Source organism: Hemiscyllium ocellatum, chromosome 40 (genome assembly GCF_020745735.1).
Source record: "Hemiscyllium ocellatum isolate sHemOce1 chromosome 40, sHemOce1.pat.X.cur, whole genome shotgun sequence".
Taxonomy (NCBI): domain Eukaryota; kingdom Metazoa; phylum Chordata; class Chondrichthyes; order Orectolobiformes; family Hemiscylliidae; genus Hemiscyllium; species Hemiscyllium ocellatum.
The window spans coordinates 2,282,524-2,303,064 of NC_083440.1; the positions used below are offsets into that span (position 1 = coordinate 2,282,524).

A 20,541-nucleotide genomic window follows, 5' to 3' on the forward strand; every position below is an offset into this window, starting at 1 on the left:
ACAGAGGGAGGAAGTGAGAGACAATGTGTGTGAGAGAGAGAGAGAGAGAGAGACAGAGAGAAAAAGACAGAACAAAACTAATAGAGTGAGAGAGAGAGAGGAAAACAAAGATAAGTGAGTCAAAAAGAGAGAATAAAAAGGAGAGAAAAACAGAGAGACAGTGAAGTAGATAGTTAAGGGAGAAAGTGAGAGACAGAAAGTCATGCTGTAAAACAGGAGACAGAGTTGGAGAGACTGAGTGAGCAGAATCAGAAATGGGACAGAAAGAGACAGAGAGAGAAGGAGAGAGTCTGAGGGGATCAAAACAGAGGCAGTGAGAAGGAGAGGGTTATGGCATGCAGGGAGGAGGGGTGGAGAGTGGGTAAGTCAGGTCTCTGTGAACTGGGTGTTTGTGGAGTGGGGGGGGGGGGGTCACCTCATGCCCTGCTCCCTCTCCCCACTGCCCTCTTCTCCCCCCCCCCACTCCCCACCCCGTTGAAGAAAAGAGAGGCCCATCAAGTCGGCCAACACCAGAGGCAAAAAAACACCAGAGAGAAAATGTTTAAAGGGGGTGGGCTGGAGGTGGGGGTGATGACAGAGCTATCCATTTTCAAGGACCCTTTGTCAAACCTCAAAGGTGCTTTGAGGTGATTAAGATGTTATCGGGTGTCTGGGTGGCTCCACTCACTTATATACCAACTTGCCATCAAAGACTTTCTGACAAAGTTTAAGTGCACTTAATGATACATTAGTAGAACAGAGGGTAATTATCCTTTCACAAGGGAGAGGTGCAGCTCAGTGGGGATCTGTGGATAATGGACCTTCACATAGTTCCACCTCTCCCTGCAATTCTCTCGGTTGGTATTACGCAGCCAATACTGAGTGAGAGACGTGATTGAAATAATGAAAAAGGGGAGCTTAGAGTCACACCTCATTCTCAATGTGCACTCTCACAGACAGTAAATCTCCCCCATAGGCAAGCAGCACTGTCAGACATCAACAACAGGAGCAGAGTGACAGGAGAGAGAGGGAGGGGGGGTTAGAGAGGCCCCCCCCAGATACGGGAGTGTCAGAGAGAGAGGGGGTGAGAGAGACCCCCCCCAGATACGGGAGTGTCAGAGAGAGAGGGGGTTAGAGGGGCCTGCCCAGATATGGGAGTGTCAGAGAGAGAGGGGGTTAGAGAGACCCCCCCCAGATACAGGAGTGTCAGAGAGAGAGGGGGTTAGAGAGACCCCCCCAGATACAGGAGTGTCAGAGAGAGAGGGGGTTAGAGAGGCCCCCCCCCAGATACGGGAGTGTCAGAGAGAGAGGGGGTTAGAGAGACCCCCCCAGATACAGGAGTGTCAGAGAGAGAGGGGGTTAGAGAGACCCCCCCAGATACGGGAGTGTCAGAGAGAGAGAGGGTTAGAGAGACCTCCCCAGATACAGGAGTGTGAGTGTGTGTGTGTGTGTGTGTGTGTGTGTGTGTCTGAGTGTGAGTGTGAGAGAGAGAGAGGGTTACAGAGACCTCCCCAGATACGGGAGTGTGTGTGTGTGTGAGAGAGAGAGGGTTAGATATAACTTCCCAGGTACAGGGGTGTCAGAGAGAGAGAGAGAGAGAGAGACGTTTAGAGAGACATATCCAGATGCAGGAGTGTGTGTGTGAGAGAGAGAGTTAGAGAGACCTCTCCAGATACAGGAGTGTGTGTGTGTGTGTGTGTGTGAGAGAGAGAGGGTTAGATATAACTTCCCAGATACAGGGGTGTCAGAGAGAGAGAGAGAGAGAGACGTTTTGAGAGACCTCCCCAGATACAGGGGTGTGAGTGTGTGTGTGTGTGTGTGTGTCTGAGTGTGAGTGTGAGAGAGAGAGGGTTACAGGGACCTCCCCAGATACAGGAGTGTGTGTTTGAGAGAGAGGGAGGGTTAGAGAGACCTCTCCAGATACAGGAGTGTGTGTGTGAGAGGGAGGGTTAGAGAGACCTCTCCAGATACAGGAGTGTGTGTGTGAGAGAGAGCGAGAGAGGGTTAGAGACCTCTCCAGATACAGGAGTGTGAGTGTGAGAGAGAGGGTTAGAGAGACCTCTCCAGATACAGACGGAGAGAACGAGAGAGAGTATGAAATAGACTCCCCCGCCCTGCCCCCAAGGTACAGAAGAGGGTGAGAGCATAACTGTTTGAGGGACTTCCCCAGATACAGGACAATGTGTGTGAGAGAGAGAGGTTAAGAAAGAACTCCCCAGACACAGCAGTGGGAGAGAAAGGGGATTAGAGAGACCTTCTGAGATGCAAAGTATTTGTGTGAGAGAGAAAGGGCTAGAGAGACCTCCCCCGATATAGAAGTGTGAAAAAGAGGAGTGGGAGGTAGGGATGTGAGAGAGACCCCCCCATTAAAGCAGTAAGCGAGAGGGAGAGAGAGAGAGAGCGAGAGAGGGTTGGAGAGACCTCCATAGATATAGAAATAAGTGAGAGAGAGAGGGGTGGGGTTAGAGAGACCTCCCCAGGTACATGAGTGTGATTAGGGAGAGCTCCCAAGATACAGGAGTATGAGAGAGAGAGAGAGACTGTTCAAGAGGCCACTTAAGATACAGGAGAGTGAGGAAGAGAGGGTGAGAGATATCTCACCAGATACAGCACTATGAGAGAGAAAGCGTTGAGATCTTCCCAGAGTTGGGAGTGAGAGAGAGAGCGAGAGGATTAGAGAGATGTTCCCAGATACAGGAGTTGTGTGTGAGAAAAGGGAGAGAGAGAGAGAGTTAGGAAGACCTGCCCAGTTATAGGAGAATGTGTGTATGTGTGAGAGAGAGAGAGAGGGGGTTAAGAGACCTCCTGAGATACAGAACTGTGTGTGTGTGAGAGAGAGAGAGAGAAGGGATTAGAGACACCTCCCCAGATACAGGATTGTGTGAGGGAGAGAGAGTTAGAGGGACGTCCCTAGATTCAGAAGTGAGGGAAAGGGAATGAGAGCGACTTTCGCAAATACCGAAGAGTGTGTGAGAGAGGGTGGATTAGAGAGACCTCTGCAGATACAGGGGTGTGGGGCAAAGAGGTGTAGGGGAGATTCCGAGATTCAGGAGTTTGAAATAAAGAGGGAGAGTCGGAAAATCAGCCACAGTTTCAGGAATGAGGGAGGGCTTAGAGAGACCATTTCTGATCCAGGAGAGTGTGTGACTGAGGGTAAGAGAGACCTGCTGAGATACAGCAGTATGAGAGCGCGAGGATTAGAGACCTCCCTAGATTCAGGAATGTGAGAGAGGGATAGGAGGTTAGGGGGGACCTCCCCAGATACAGGAGTGTGTGTGAGCGAAGGAGAATTAGAGAGAGCCCTGCAGATACAGGAGTGAGAAAGTGGGGGGGATTAGAGAGACCTCCCTAGATGCAAGAGAATGTGAGAGAGAGAGGATTAGAAAGACCTCTTCAGATACAGGAGTGTAGGACAGACAGGGTTAGAGAGACCTCCCCATGTGTGTGTGAGAGACAGAGAAAAGAGAGAGAGAGGGATTAGAGAGACCACCCTAGATTTGGCAGTGTGCGTGAGAGAGAAAAGGTGAGAGAGACTACCCCTAATACAGGAGAGTGTGAGAGAGAGGGTTACAGAGACCTCCTAAGGTGCAGGAGAGGGTGTGTGTGTGTGTGTATTTGTATGTGTGTAAGTATGTGTGCGTATGTGCGTATGTATGTGTATGTGTGAGTGTAAATATGTGTATGTATGTGTGTGTGTAAATGTGTGTATATGTGTGTGAGTGTGTATGTGTATGTATGTGTGTGAGTGTGTGTGTATGTGTGTGAGTGTGTATGTGCGTGTGTATGTATGTGCATGTGCGTATGTATGTGTGTGTGTGCGTGTGTGTATACGTGTGTGTATGTGTGTGTGTGTGTGTGTGTGTGTGTGAGGAAGGGAGAGGGGATGGAGAGATTTCCCAAGATACAGGAGTCCATGAGATAGATAGAGGAGAGAGAGTGTGTGTATGTGTGGGTATGTGTGTGTGTGTGTATGTGTGGGGGTGTGTGTGTGTGTGTGTGTGTGTGGGTGGGTATATGTGTGTGTGAGAGAGAGAGGAAGGGTGAAGGGGATGTAGAGATTTCCCAAGATACAGGAGTCCATGAGATAGAGGAGAGAGTGTGTGTGTGTGTGTGTGAGAGTGTGTGTGTGTATGTATGTGTGAGTGGGTAGGTGGGTATATATATGTGTGTGTGTGTGTGTGTGTGTATGTGTATGTATGTGCGTGTGTATGTATGTGCGTGTGTGTATGTGTGCGTATGTATGTATGTGCATGTGCGTGTGTGTGTATGTGTGAGTGTAAATATGTATGTGTGTCTGTGTGTAAATATGTGTGTATGTGTGTGTGTGTGTAAATATGTGAGTATGTGTATGTAAATATGTGTGTGTGTGTATATGTATGTGTGAATGTGTGTGTATGTATGTGTGTATGTGCGTGTGTATGTGTGTGTATGTATGTGAGTGTGTGTGTGTATGTATTTATGTGTGTGTGTGTATGTGTGTGTGTATGAGCATGTGTGTATGTGTGTATGTATTTGTATATATGTGTGTGTGTATGTGTGTAAATATGTGTCTGTGCATGTATGTGTGCGTGCGTGTGTGTATTTGTATGTGTGTGTGTACGTGTGTGTGTGCCTCTGTGTGTGTGTCTGTGTGTGCGTATGTATGTGTGCGTATGTATGCGCATGTGTGTGTGTGTATGTATGTGCATGTGTGTTTGTGTGTGTGTGTCTGTATGAATGTGTGTGTGTGTGTGTGCGCGTGTGTGTGTGTCTGTGTATGTGTATCTGTGTGTATGTATGTGTGTGTGTGTGTGTGTGTATGTAAGGGTTAGACAGACCTCCCCAGATACAGGAGTGTGTGTATGTGTGTGTGTGTGTGAGAGTGAGAGTGAGAGAGAGAGAGAGAGAGATTGGGTTAGAGAGACCTCCCCAGATGCAGGAGTGTATGTGTGTGTGTGTGAGAGAGTGAGAGTGAGAGAGAGAGAGAGAGAGAGAGATTGGGTTAGAGAGACCTCCCCAGATGCAGGAGTGTATGTGTGTGTGTGTGAGAGAGAGAGGGTTAGAGCGACCTCCCCAGATACAGGAGTGTGTCAGATAGGGTGAGAGACATCCTCACATACAGGAGTGTCTGACAGAGAGGGCAACAGACACCTTCCCAGATACAAGAGTGTGAGACAGAGTGTGTTGGAAAGACTTCCCAGATACGTGAGTGTGTGAGATAGAGACCTCCTGAGATTCAAGAGGTTTGCAGAGACTCCTTTGCAGGTCAAGGAATGAGAGAGAAAGGAAGGGGTTACAGAAACCACTGAAGATAAGGAAAGTGTGAGAAAGAGAGAGGGTTAGAGAGACCGTCCCAGATACAGGAGTGTGTGGATGTGTGTGTGTGTGTGTGTATGTGTGTGTGAGAGAGAGAGGGTTAGAGAGACCTCCCCAGATACAGGAGTGTGTGTGTGTGTGTGTGTGTGTGTGTGAGTGTGTGTGTGTGAGTGAGAGAGAGAGAGAGAGAGAGAGAGATTGGGTTAGAGAGACCTCCCCAGATGCAGGAGTGTATGTGTGTGTGTGAGAGAGAGAGGGTTAGAGAGACCTCCCCAGATACAGGAGTGTGTGTGTGTGTGTGTGTGTGTGTGTGTGTGTGTGTGTGTGTGTGTGTGTGTGTGTGTGTGTGTGTGTGTGTGTGTGCGAGAGAGGGTTAGACACAGGGTTTAGAGTGATACCCCAAGATATAGTAGTTCATCTTAAAGATAGGGTTGGAATGAGCTCTCCACATATGGTAGTGAGAGTCTGCTACCTCACCCGTAATTAGACTGAATGTCTGACCCACTGCCCTCCTCAAAACTGTTTGGATTCCACAATCCAATACCTGGTTTAGAGGAGATCTGGTTTCATATCAGGTAATACAGCTTTGAGTCCCACGAAGGTCACCTTTACCCTTCTCCTAATCCTATCCCTCCATACCAACGATATATCGGCTTTGAGGATTAGGACTGGGTGTATGCTGTTCAGTCCCTTAAACCTGTTTTGTCATTCGAGACCATGGGCTGATGTGGTAACCTGAACGCCACTTTCCAGTGGCTCTCCCCTCCCTTCCCAATCAAAACTCGGGTCTAACTCATAAATATGTTCACTGTCACCGCTGTTGCCACCCAGCCCCTCTGATATAAAAAGCGCTGCTGCCTGAAGGAGAGAGAATTCCAAACACTTCTCACTAGACAGTGAGCTGGAAACCGGAGACTGGAAGGATCGTGACGTTAGCATTACCAAGGGGGAAGAGTAGGCAGACAGCAGATGGACACAAACCAACTGGTGGCCTGAAGTGCATCTGATTTAATTCAAGGAGTATTAAATCCAGCAGCACAAATCCAAAATCTGGTTTCCAGCATCTGCTGTCATTGTTTTTACCCGGTGGGTAAAGCAGATGAACTTAGAGCTTGCATTGGTGCCTGGGGGTATGCCACCACAAAGACTTGGTTGTAGGAAGGGTATGATGATTGGCAACTAAATGTTCCAGGATATGGATACTTCAGACAGGGCAGGGAGGGAAGTGAAAGTGGGGAAGGAGTTGGATTGCTGGTCAGGGATGTTATCACAGCTGAGCTAAAGGAGGACACGATGGAGGGCTTCAGTAGTGAGGCGTTATGGATGGAGCTGAGGAATAGGAAGGGTGCAGTTATATTGTTGGGGCCGTATTACAGGCCTCCCAACAGTGAGGGTGAGGTAGAAGAACATAGAACATAGAAAAATACAGCGCAGTACAGGCCCTTCGGCCCTCGATGTTGCGCCGATCCAAGCCCACCTAACCTACGCTAGCGTACTTTCCTCCATATGCCTATCCAATGCCCGTTTAAATGCCCATAAAGAGGGAGAGTCCACCACTGCTACTGGCAGGGCATTCCATGAACTCACAACCCGCTGAGTAAAGAATCTACCCCTAATATCTGTCCTATACCAACCTCCCCTTAATTTAAAGCTGTGTCCCCTAGTAACAGCTGACTACATGCGCAGAAAAAGGTTCTCACTGTCAACCCTATCTAAACCCCTAATCATCTTGTACACCTCTATCAAATCTCCCCTAAACCTTCTTTTCTCCAATGAGAACAGCCCCAAGTGCCTCAGCCTTTCCTCATACGATCTTCCTACCATACCAGGCAACATCCTGGTAAACCTCCTCTGCACCCGTTCCAATGCCTCCACATCCTTCCTATAGTATGGCGACCAAAACTGCACACAATACTCCAGATGAGGCCGCACCAGAGTCTTATACAACTGCAACATGACCTCAGGACTCCGGAACTCAATTCCTCTACCAATAAAGCCCAATACACCATATGCCTTCCTCACAGCACTATTTACCTGGGTGGCAACTTTCAGAGATCTGTGTACACGGATACCAAGATCCCTCTGCTCATCCACACTACCAAGTAGCCTACCATTAGCCCAGTAATCCATCTTCTTGTTACTCTTACCAAAGTGAATGACTTCACACTTAGCTACATTGAACTCCATTTGCCACCTTTCTGCCCAGCTCTGCAGCTCATCTATATCCCGCTGTAACCTGCCACATCCTTCTTCGCTGTCCACCACTCCACTGACTTTCGTGTCATCCGCAAACTTGCTCACCCAGCCTTCAAGCCCCTCCTCCAGGCCATTTATAAAAATGACAAACAGCAATGGTCCCAAAACAGATCCTTGTGGAACACCGCTAGTAACTGCACTCCAAGATGAATCTTTACCATCAACTACAACAAACAGGTAAACAGATTATGGAAATTGTTGTGGTTCTGCTCGCCGAGCTGGAAGTTTTTGCTGCAAACGTTTCGTATGGAAAGCTGTCGAGGAAACAGGGTGGGGGTGATGGGAGATTTTAATTTTCCCAACATTGACTGGGATACGCTGAGTGTCAGAGGTCTGGATGGGTCAGAATTTGTAAGAAGCGTCCAGGAGAGTTTGTCAATAGTCTGCCGAGGGAAGGGGCCATATTGGACCTGGTGCTGGGGAACCAGCCAGGACGGGTGGGAGACGTTGTGGTGGGGGATTTCTTTGGGAACAGTGACTACAATTCTGTAAGTTTAAGAATACTCGTAGATAAAGATGAGAGTGGTCCGAAGGAAAGAGGTTAAAGGCCAATTAGGTCAGAATTAGGCAGGAGCTGGGAAATGTGGATTGGACACAGCTATCATTCTGGCAGTGAGTTCTAGATTTGCACTATCTTCTCGATGAAAAGCCTTTTCCTCACATTTCTTCTAAGCCTCCAGCCCCTGACTTTCAATCACTACCCACAGTCATTGATCTCTCCATCAAAAGAAAACGATTCATGCTCTATCTCCATCTATGCCCCTCATAATTTTATAATTTGGAGGTGCCAGTGTTGGTCTGGGGTGGACAAAGTTAAAGCTCCCACAACCCCAGGTTATAGTCCAACAGGTTTATTTGGAAGCACTAGCTTTCGGAGCGACGCTCGTTCATCAGGTGGTTGTGGTGTATAAGATCGTAAGGCAGGACTTACAGCAAAAGTTTACAGTGTGATGCAGCTGAAATTCTGTACTCGTGTGACTTGGCCAACACTGTCTACCTCACACGCCGCAGGTAAGGACGCTCTGAGGTATGGTCCGTTAGCGAGATCAAGCAGAGGCTACAGCAACAGGTGAATGGACACTGCCCACCAATCACCAGGCAGGAGTGTTCCCTCCCAGTCGGAGAACACTTCAACCTTAGACCTTCTGATGCCCATCCTCCAAGGTAGACTTCAGGACAGGTAACAACACAAAGTGGTCAAGCAGAGGCTGATAGCCAAGTCCGATACCAATGGGGATGGGACCCCGGCACCTTGGGTTCATGTCACACCAGAGGTGACCCTACTGCACTATATTCTCTCACACACACACACACACACACACACACACACACACACACACACACACACACACACACACACACACACACACACACACACACACACACCCCTACAGACCCATATACACACACACACACACCCCTACAGACCCATACACTCACGCAGACCCTCTCTCATACACAAGCTGTCTCTCATACACACACACACACACACCTACAGACCCATATACACACACACACATCCCTACAGACCCATACACTCACACAGACCCTCTCTCATACACAAGCTGTCTCTCATACACACACACACACCCTCTCACAGCCCTAGACCCCTTTACACTCACACTCAAACACATAGACATATACACGCGCTCTCACAGACACTCATGCCCCCCCCCACCACACACACACACACATATAAGTTTGTGGGGTGAATATTAGATTTTATTTTGCTCAAAAACTGCATGAATCTATGTAAGATTATGTAAATCCCTTTTTTTAGAAATAGAATCATTGGGGCACAGACAGCCTCACACAGGGCACCTCACACCTTCAATGCATTATCTGGGCCAACATGTCACCTATCGTTAAAGTTCACTTGAGAATGTAACTTTTAAAAAAAATGTGGGATTATATATGAAAGAAGTGAAACCAACATGGTCACTCTAAAAGGTGATTTGGTGGTGCCGGTGTTGGACTGGGGTGGACAAAGTTAAAAACCACACAGTGCCTGTGGTCGGCATGGTGGCTCAGTGGTTAGCACTGCTGCCTCACACCACCAGAGACCCGGGTTCAATTCCTGCCTCAGGTGACTGCGTGGCGTTTGCACGTTCTCCCAGTGTCTGCGTGGGTTTCCTCCGGGTGCTCCAGTTTCCTCCCACAGTATATAAGTGTGCAGGTCGGGGTGGATTGGCCGTGCTAAATTGCCCTTAGTGTCAGGTGTAGGGGAATGGGTCGGTGTGCACGTGTTGGGCCGAAGGGCCTGTTTCCACACTGTAATCTATATATTGAAAAAGACCTGGATTGTTTGTTAAGTCTCCCATCTTTTAGAAAGTTAAATGTCACACAACACCAGGTTATAGTCCGACAGGTTTATTTGGAAGCACTAGCTTTTGGGGCCATGCTCCTGATAAAGCCATTGTTTTCAAATAAACCTGTCGGGCTATAACTTGGTATTGTGTGATTTTTAACTTTCTAAAAGATGAGAAACTTAACAAACAATCCAGGTCTTTTTCAATATATAATTTCATCTGCATCACACTGTAAACTTTTGCTATAAATTCTGTGTCTGACGACCTTATACTCCACAACCACATGATTTTATATACATCAAAACATGCCCTGCTTTAATCTCTCTGCTCTGAGGAAAATGACCCCGGTCAGACCAATCTCCCTTCATAAATGAAACTGTCCACCTCAGGCAACATCCTGATAAATCTCTGCACCCTCTCCAGTTTCATCACCTTGCTCCGAGAGTCCCGAACAAAAAGCAGAGAACAATACGACATAGGAACGGGTTCTTAAGCCCCCCCACCCTGCAATGCCACATTTTGCACATTCACAATAAAACTGTCTTCACTTACAGGATCTATATCCCTCTGTCCTCTTCCTATTCAGGGACTTGTCCAGGTGCCTCTTGAATGCTGCTATTGTGTCTACTTCCCGCACCTCCTCTGGCAGTGCGTTCCGGGCATTCACCACCCTTTGTGTAGAAAACGGACCTTGCACGTCTTTGTTAAACTTCCCCTCCCCTCGCACCTTGAACCTGTGTCCCCTAGTAATGACCCCTCCACCCTGGGAAAAGCATACTTTCCCCAATGTCTATTGGGGTCGCCCTCAAACTCTTGTGTTCGAGATTAAAAAAAAACCCAGTCTATTCAACCTTTCTTCATAGCTAAAAGTCACCCATACCAGGCAACATCCTGTCTATACCGTCTTTTTGATTAGATTAGATTACCTACAGTGTGGAAACAGGCCCTTCGGCCCAACAAGTCCACACTGACCCGCTGAAGTGCAACCCACCCATACCCCCTTACCTAACACTATGGGCAATTTAGCATAGCCAATTCACCTAACCATCTTTGGACTGTGGGAGGAAACTGGAGCACCCAGAGGAATCTCACGCAGACACGGGGAGAACGTGCAAACCCCACACAGTCAGTCGCCTGAGGCGGGAATTGAACCCAGGTCTCTACCTGCTGTGAGGCAGCAGTGCTAACCACCGTGCCGCCCAATTCTTCCTGGTAGTATGGTGACCAGAACTGTGGGAGGAAGTGATGCTGGATATCAGAGTCAAAGATTGTGATGCTGGAAAAGCACAGTCAGTCAGGCAGCATCTGAGGAGCAGGGGATTGGACATTTTGAGAGTAACTTCTCCATCAGGAATTCCTGAAGACCAGAACTGTACACCATACTCCCAAGTGTGGCTGAACCAAAGCTACATGATAATTTGGCTATCCTTATATTCAACATCCCTTCCAAAAGCCTTTTTTTGACAACCTTATCTACATGGTGCTGCCACCGTCAGTGTTCTGGGCTCCTGTACACCCAGAGCCCTCTGCGTTGCAGCACCCCTAAGAGTTTTGCCACTCACTGTATAATTTCCACCAGTACTTGACCTTCCAAAACGCAGCACCTCACATTTGTTTGGATGACACGCCATCGGTCATCTTTCTGCCCCTGCTGATTTTTTTTCCCTGCTGTATCCTCTGACAATCTTCCTCACTATCCACAACTCCACCAGTCTTTGTATCGTCTGCAAACTTACTGATTAGAGCAGCTACGCTTTCCTCCAAATCATTTACGTTGATCATGAACAGCAGAGCTCACGGCACCGGTCTCCATGGGACACCACGGGTCACAGTCCTCCATTTCAAACAGCGTCCTTCAACTGCTGCCTTCTCTCACCTAGGACTAAGCCAGTCCTGTATCCATCTTGCCAGCTCATCCTGGCAAATAAAACTCGAATTTGTTGCGGTCCATGTCCCAGATACCTGGATCTGTCTGTATCGCAGTGTCCTGCAGCCACCTTTCAGTTTAAGAACACTCTGTTTGTGTTTGTATTCCATGTGCTAAACTGTAGCTGCCTCCTGGCTGCCCACTTCGGTCATGGCCAGTTTTTACAACAACGATGGTTGGTGTAGAAATATGTTCACCCCCTTCCCTCCCTCTGTGCTCCCACTACAGAAAGACCCGCGGATGCTCAGTTACGAATTGAAAACACTAACCTCTCTTGATATTTGGTATCCATCTGATGGTGATGGAGGAGTTCCCTCACGTTCTGCGGAGGCCGGAGGCCCATCCGGTGGGCTCGTTCCCACCTCTCCATCCGCGTGATACCTGTGCAGGTGGGGACGGTGGGAGAGTGGAAACGGGCACAGTGTTGGGCAACCATTCACAACACGCATAGCACTTGACCCTGTGGAATGTACTGGTGTCCAGTGAAAAGAAGAAAGATCAGACTAAACTACAATAAAGTGATTGGAAGTGGTGTTTCCAAGAGAAGGGCAGAGTGAGGCTCTTTACTCTGAATGTCTAAGGGAGCAATTTACTGGGTAACTGTTCCATCCAGTCCCCTTTTCAGATCTTGACCTAATTCCATTTACAGCCTCGAATGACCATCCCTCCCCCACACTCTCAGGCAGCACGTCCCACACCCTAACCCCTCGAGTGACCCTCCCTCCCCCGCACCCTCAGGCAGCACGTCCCACACCCTAACCCCTCGAATGACCCTGTCTCCCCCCACACTCTCAGGCAGCACGTTCCACACCCTAACCCCTCGAATGACCCTCCCTCCCCCACACCCTCAGGCAGCACGTCCCACACCCTTACCCCTCGAATGACCCTCCCTCCCCCACACTCTCAGGCAGCACGTTCCACACCCTAACCCCTCGAATGACCCTCCCCCACACTCTCAGGCAGCACGTCCCACACCCTAACCCCTCAAATGACCTTCCCTCCCTCAGACTCTCAGGCAGCACGTCCCACACCCTAACCCCTCGAATGACCCTCCCCCACACTCTCAGGCAGCACGTCCCACACCCTAACCCCACAAATGACCTTCCCTCCCTCAGACTCTCAGGCAGCACGTTCTAGATCCTAGTCAGTCAGGGTGAATAGTTAGTGAGTTTTGGGAAGATTGTGAATATTGATGGAGTTGGAAGAGGTTACAGAGATAGAGAGAGGTGAAGAGTATAGAGTTTCTGAATAGTATCTGTTGATTATTTTGCACTTGAATTCAGTGTCATTGTGAACTCCTTCTGCTCTCAGTCTGGCGTTCCCTCACATCTGACAGTTACTGGGGATGTGAGACACCTGGGAATGTGTGGCATTTGGCAATTATTGGGATCTACATGCATGTGGGCTGGCCAAAAGCAGGGAACAAAATATTATCCTGCATTCAGAGGCGGGTGAGTGAGATGGGACTGAAGCGAGAGGGAATTCTTCAAGAGAGACCCCAGAGGGACCATGCTGCTGGTTCTGTCTGGAGCCTTGTGTTGAGTTGCCTGAACACCAAGTGTTCGAGGCCTCCTCCATTGCAGCAAGTGAGTTATAGAGAGTGTGGGGAAGAGTAGGCCATGGTGATGCTGGTGGTGGTAGTTGCCGGGGGGGAGGGGTTGAGTGGTGGTGTTGATCGGGGGCTCTTTCCATGTAGTTCCAAGGGGCAGAATGGCCTTGGCCAACTGCAGTTGCGAAAAGAGATTTGGTAAAAACAAGGACTGCAGATCCAGGAAACCAGAGTGTAGATCAGTGTGGGGCTGGAAAAGCACAGCAGGTCAGGCAGCATCCCAGGAGCAGGGCAATCGACGTTTCGGGCAAAAGCCCTTCCTCAAAAATACAGGCCGAGAGCCTACAGGGTGGAGTGATAACTGAGGGGGTGGGGGGGGGGGGGGGGGGGGGGGGGGGGGGGGGGGTGGGGGGGGGGGGAAAGTTGCATTGAGTACAATGGGTGAATGGGGGTGGGGATGGGAGGTGATAGGTCAGAGGGGAGGGTGGGGGAAGGTAGCAGAGAGTACTATGGGTGAATGGGGGTGGGGATGGAGGTGATAGGTCAGAGGGGAGGGTGGGGGAGGGTAGCAGAGAGTACAATAGGTGAATGGGGGTGGGGATGGAGGTGATAGGTCAGAGGGGAGGGTAGGGGAGGGTAGCAGAGAGTACAATAGGTGAATGGGGGTGGAGATGGAGGTGATAGGTCAGAGGGAGGGTAGCAAAGAGTACAATAGGTGAATGGGGGTGGGGATGGAGGTGATAGGTCAGAGGGGAGGGTGGGGAAGGTAGCAGAGAGTACAGTGGGTGCTGGGGGAGGGGATGGAGGTGATAGGTCAGAGAGGAGGGTGGGGGAAGGTAGCAAAGAGTACAATGGGTGGATGGGGGAGGGGATGGAGGTGATAGGTCAGAGGGGAGGGTGGGGGAAAGTAGCAGAGAGTACAATGGGTGGATGGGGGAGGGGATGGAGGTGATAGGTCAGAGGGGAGGGTGGGGGAAGGTAGCAGAGAGGACAATAGGTGAATGGGGGTGGGGATGGAGGTGATAGGTCAGAGGGGAGGGTAGGGGAGGGTAGCAGAGAGTACAATAGGTGAATGGGGGTGGGGATGGAGGTGATAGGTCAGAGGGGAGGGTGGGGGAAGGTAGCAAAGAGTACAATGGGTGGATGGGGGAGGGGATGGAGGTGATAGGTCAGAGGGGAGGGTGGGGGAAGGTAGCAGAGAGTACAGTGGGTGAATGGGGGTGGGGATGGAGGTGATAGGTCAGGGGGGAGGGTAGCAAAGAGTACAATAGGTGAATGGGGGTGAGGATGGAGGTGATAGGTCAGAGGGGAGGGTGGAGTGGATAGGTGGAAAGGAAGATAGGCCGGTAGGGTAGGTCACGAGGGTGGTGCTGAGCTGGAAGGCTGGAGCTGGGTGAGGTGGGGGAGGGGGGGAGAGGGGAAATGAGGAAACTGGTGAAACCCACATTGGTGCCCTGGGGTTGGAGTGTTCCGAGGCGGAACCTGAAAGAGATGGTCAGGCTGTAACCTACCACAACATGGGCCGTACTCCCAATGTAAGTCAAAGGCCTTGAGTATCTCGAGGTGGTCCCCGTTCGGGCACAGAGTTGCAGCTCTGTCTGTGAGGCCTGTGAAGGAGGAGGAGGGGAGGTCAGTGGTGGGGTGGGAATGTAGCCCGGGTGAATGGTCAGGCCAAGGGGCCTGTCACCAACTAAGCCATCCACGTTCACGTTCCAGCTCGCTGCTGCACACCCAATGCCACCCCTTTCCCCCATTGTCCCTCTCCCCTCCACCCTGTCACCCTCTCCTCCCACTCACCGGCGTTGCCTGTCTCTGTCTTTTGTATTGGGGCCTCTGCCCTCTGCCCCCTCTTGACCACAGGGTACTTGCGGGTGACCTGTGACTGCATCCTGTCGTCCCTACCCCAGACAGCGTGTCCAGGGGTGGGGTTAGCGTGGAGAGGGAACAGGCGAGAGAGGAAAGGTTGGGGAGCAGAGAGAGAGAGAGAGAGGGGTCGCTGTGAGAAGGTCAGGGGGTGGGGGTAGCGGTGTGGCAGAGGGAGACGTCAGAGAAGGAGAGCTGAGGAGGATGGAAGGCGAGCTGGACGGAGGGAACGCCAAGTCCAGAGGGAGAGGTACAGGAAGATGTGATGGAGAGGCAGTCAGGCAGAGCGAGGAGAGTGGTGAGGAGCAGGTTTTTGTGATCTGACCACAGCTGGACTTCCCGCTTCCTGAACCTGCTGTCAAAATACGGAAGTAAAATCCTCTCCAGAGAGGGGAGGAGCTCGGCACAGAGTGTGTGTGTGTGTGAGAGAGAGAGAGAGAGAGGGAAAGGACGGACAGAGAAAGAGAGATAGACTGAGAGACATAGTCTGTATTACACTCTCTGTCACTGCGTGTGTCTGTCTCACACTGTCACTGTGTGTGTGTGTCTGTATTACACTCTCTCTCACTCTGTGTGTGTCTGTCTCACACTCACTGTGTGTGTCTGTCTCACACTCTCTGTCACTGTGTGTGTCTGTCTCACACTGTCAGTGTGTGTGTCTGTCTCACACTCTCTGTCACTCTGTGTGTCTGTCTCACACTCTCTGTTACTGTGTGTGTCTGTCTCACACTGTCACTGTGTGTCTGTCACTCTCTGTCACTGTGTGTGTCTGCCTTACACTTTGTCACTGTGTGTGTCTGTCTCTCACTCTCTGTCACTGTGTGTGTCTGTCTCACACTGTCACTGTGTGTGTCTGTCTCTCACTCTCTGTCACTGTGTGTGTCTGTCTCACACTGTCACTGTGTGTGTCTGTCTCACACTCTCTGTCACTGTGTGTGTCTGTCTCACACTGTCACTGTGTGTGTCTGTCTCACACTCCCTGTCACTGTGTGTGTCTGTCTCACACTGTCACTGTGTGTGTCTGTCTCTCACTCTTTGTCACTGTGTGTGTCTGTCTCACACTCTCTGTCACTGTGTGTGTCTGTCTCACACTGTCACTGTGAGTGTCTGTATTACACTCTCTGTCGCTGTGTGTGTCTGTCTTTCCCCCTCTGTCACTGTGTGTGTCTGTCTCTCACTCTTTGTCACTGTGTGTGTCTATCTCACACTCTCTGTCACTGTGTGTGTCTGTATTGCAGTCTCTGTCACTGTGTGTGTCTGTCTCACACTCTCTGTCACTGTTTCTACCTGTCTATCACTCTCTGTCACTGTGTGTGTCTGTCTCACAATCTGTGTCACTGTGTGTGTCTGTATTACACTGTCTGTCACTGTCTGTGTCTGTCTCACAGTCTCTGTGACTGTGTGTGTTTGTCTCACACTCTCTGCCACTGTGTGTGTCTGCCTCACTCACTCGGGCAATCTGTCACTGTCTCTGTCCCTGTGTCTGTCAATGTCTCGTCTCTCTGCCTGTCTCTCTGTCTCACCTCTGTCTCCCTCAATCTCTCTTTCTATCCCTCTGTCTCTGTTACTGCCAGTCTCTGTCTCTCCATCTCTCTGTCACTGTGTGTGTCTGTCTCTGTCTTTCTGTCAATGTCTTTCTCCCTGACACGGTATCTCCCAATCTCTCCCTGTCTCACGCTCTGTCTCTGTTTCTCCCACCCATCTCTCCCTCTCCCTGTCTGTCTGTTGCTGTCTCTTTGTATCACTGTCTTTCTCCCTCTCTCACCCTCTCTCTCTCTCTCTCCCACATACACACACACATGTTTGTGGTTTTCGTGAAGTGTGAGTTGCGTTGTGTTATTTTTAGGTGGATTCTCGCCATGAGTCCAAGCAAGTTTTCTCTCTGTATAATAACAGTGCCCCTCTCTCTCTTACTGATTCTATCCCCACTCCATTCCTGGGGTATCTCACCACCGCCAGGATATCCTTGAATTCTCTAGCCTCCCATCTGCCTTTGTCGACTGGGACAGACACTGTCGGTCCAGGAGCTGGTCTCTCCCCTTGCTGACATTAACCGCAGACCTGGTGCCATTGTCCCTGGGCAGTGACCCAGGTAATGTTGGGGCCAGGAACTGGCCTCTCCCCTTGCTGACATTAACCGCAGACCTGGTGCCATTGTCCCTGGGCAGTGACCCAGGTAATGTTGGGGCCAGGAACTGGCCTCTCCCCTTGCTGACATTAACCGCAGACCTGGTGCCATTGTCCCTGGGCAGTGACCCAGGTAATGTTGGGGCCAGGAGCTGGCCTCTCCCCTTGCTGACATTAACCCCAGACCTGGTGGCATTGTCCCTGGGCAGTGACCCAGAGCTCCTGCTGGACAGGGCAGCACAGAGCTGGGGTCCTTCTTCTAGGACCAGCAGAGAAGGGCACAACAGGAGGTCACCCCATGATCTGAGTTTATTCCTTGTGCCAGTGCTGTAGGCCTGGAGTATAGGGACGCAGACGTTATGCTGCCCTTCTGCAAAACCTAGCTATACCCCACCTCAATTATTGTGAGCAGATCTGGGCACATCTTAAAAGGAATAGATTGGCCTTGGAAGGTATACAACATAGATTTACAAGAATGATACCAGGACTTCAGAGGTTATGTATTGAGGATAAAATTATGGCCTGTTTTCTCCATAATTTAGAAGGTTAAGCAGTAATCTGATCAAAGTTTTCAAGCTATTAATGGGAAAAGACAGTGTAGATAAACATGAATTATTCCTCCTGACCATTCTGGAAGGAAGCATTTCTACACAAGATGGAGAAAGTGAGGCCTGCAGATGCTGGAGACCAGAGTTGAAAAGTGTGGTGCTGGAAAAGCGCAGCAGGGCGGGCAGCATCCGAGGAGCAGGAGAATCGACGTTCCGGGCATGAGCCCTTCTCCAGGAATGGGCTTCCTGAAGAAGGGCTTATACCCGAAGCGTCGATTCTCTTGCTCCTCGGATGCTGCCCGCCCTGCTGCGTTTTTCCAGCACCACACTTTTCATTTCTATACAAAATGGTCGGTTGAGGTTTGGAACTCACTTCAGTTGTTCGTTTAAATCTGAGCTAGATAGAGTTTTATTAAGCAAAGATGTTTAAGGATAAGGTACAAAACTAGGTAATGTGGAGTCCAGCCATGATCACCAAGGCTTCATTGAACGATGGAGTAGGCCTTAGGGATCTCAATGGCCTATCCCCTGCTCCTAGGTTTCTAAGAAGATCAATAATGACCTTCCTCACTTTGCCTGCATAAATGCCATCATCTCCACCGCAATACTTCACGCTCACTTCATTCCTGCTACCCCACACATTTCCCACCACAGCTTACGCTCCACTTTCATTTTTTGCTCAGTCACTGACAGCTACCACAACCCCCCCAACCATTAACCCTGCCCCTACTCACTCACTCGGGACACTTCCCCTCAACCGACAGGAACAGGAATGCCACCCACATTCATCTCCCTTCATCCCCACCTCTCTCTCTCAGTGATATGGAGAGTGACTTGAATGGAATGTCCCCAGTGGCTGACCGACTGTGTCCCAGCCTTTGGACTGGCATCACTTTCGCCCCTCGAATCACTTTTGTTGAATTAAGCAATTGTTCATCCCTGGATTAGTGGTGCTGGAAGAGCACAGCAGTTCAGGCAGCATCCGAGGAGCAGGAAAATCGACGTTTCGGGCAAAAGCCCTTCATCAGGAATAAAGGCAGAGAGCCTGAACTTAGAGAGAGGGAGAGATAAGCGAGAGGAGGGACCATTCTCCACCCTTCAGGCTGTCTGCCTGTATTCCTGATGAAGGGCTTTTGCCCGAAACGTCGATTTTCCTGCTCCTCGGATGCTGCCTGAACGGCTGTGCTTTTCCAGCACCACTCTAATCCAGAATCTGGTTTCCAGCATCTGCAGTCATTGTTTTTTTTACCTGATTATTCATTCCTGTCTGAAGCCGATCTAAAAGGTCCCTCAATCGTGGCTTACAAAGAACTCAGGGAGAGTATTAGATCGGAAGAGGAGACATCTAAGGTTGGCAGAAAATAGGAGCATTTTAGAATTCAGCAAAAGAGGAAAAAGTTTGACCAAGTCGGGGGGGGAGTAGAGTATGAGTGTAAAATTACAGGAAACGCAGATGCTGACTGTAAAAAACTCTATCGATACATGAAAGGAAATGGATTAATCTTTAGAATAAAAGGCACAAGTGACATCCCAGCAATGTTAGAAGGCAGAATTGAGAGAAATCAATCTTAATGAGAGAATGGTGCTGAGACATTGATGGGGGTTAAAGGTTGACAGACTCCCGGGGCCTGAAAATGCCATATCCCAGAGTACGAAAAGAAGTGGAAAAAGTGAGGACTGAAGGTGCTGGAGATCAGAGCTGAAGGTGTGTTGCTGGAAAAGCGCAGCAGGTCAGGCAGTATTCAAGGAGCAGGAGAATCGACGTATCGGGCGTGAGCCCTTCTCCAGGAAGTGGCCCCGAAATTTAAAGATGGCAGCTTGCTACAAATATTAGGTCAAGTAGATATGAGTGATAAATGCTGGGATGTGACTACAGAGCTTCTCAATAACTTATCTGTTGCAGTTGGATTCTGGATCAGTGGGTGCTGGAAGAGCACAGCAGTTCAGGCAGCATCCAACGAGCAGCGAAATCGCTGTTTCGGGCAAAAGGCCTTCATCAGGAATAAAGCATTTGGATACTCAGTCTGCTTTGAACTGTCTCTTAATCAGCACCTATTCAATAGTGTTTCCATCCCAGGCACAGTTTCAGTGTTGACAGTGGTTACAGAGTGGGTGAGCTCAGGGTCAGACAGAACCGAGGGAACTTTATCTAACCCTATCCTGGAAGGGTTTGATGGGGCCACTGTCTGTTTTTCTCTCTCTCTCTCTCTCTCTCTCGCTGCGGTGTGGAGACACTTGTTGAGAGGAAAGTTGAGCTGAAAAGCTGTCGACAGATGAGAAATTGAAACACTGTCGTAAGAAAGGGGATTAAACAAAAACCACGGGAATGGGAGGGGGGCCCGAGCTAGTACAAAAAAAAACACTTCTCATATTTCAGGAGCTTGTAGGCTGCTGGTGACAGGGATGTGAGTGCCCCAGGCTGGATGGAGGGACAGCGAGAGGGGCTGTGAGGGAAGCAGCTAAGAGCAGAGGAGAGTGGGGCAAGATCTCCATGCAGATAGCAAATGGAATAACAGTGTGACAGAGGATGCGGGGGGTGGGAAGCAGCGAGGGAGGAGGTCGAGAGCAGCGGGATTGAGAGAGTGAGCGAGGTACTCAGGGAGTGTTCCTAGAATCCCTACAGTACGCCAGCACGTCATTTGTCCCATGGAGTCCACACTGACCCTCCAAGGAGCATCCCATCCAGAC

At 49.9% G+C, this 20,541-nt stretch overlaps 1 protein-coding gene across 1 annotated transcript in view; it reads right to left on the reverse strand.

Moving 5' to 3' along the window:
- pold4 (DNA polymerase delta 4, accessory subunit) overlaps positions 1-15,530 on the reverse strand; it is a 34,559-nt gene extending 19,029 nt beyond the window's left edge. The window contains exons 1-3 of the mRNA XM_060853403.1: positions 15,113-15,530; positions 14,827-14,922; positions 12,036-12,147 (exon numbers count right to left, since the gene is read on the reverse strand). Of these exons, the coding sequence (XP_060709386.1) occupies positions 12,036-12,147; positions 14,827-14,922; positions 15,113-15,203 (299 nt within the window). The 5' untranslated portion in view covers positions 15,204-15,530. The remainder of the gene's footprint in view (positions 1-12,035; positions 12,148-14,826; positions 14,923-15,112) is intronic.
- Between the last annotated feature and the right edge of the window lie 5,011 nt (positions 15,531-20,541).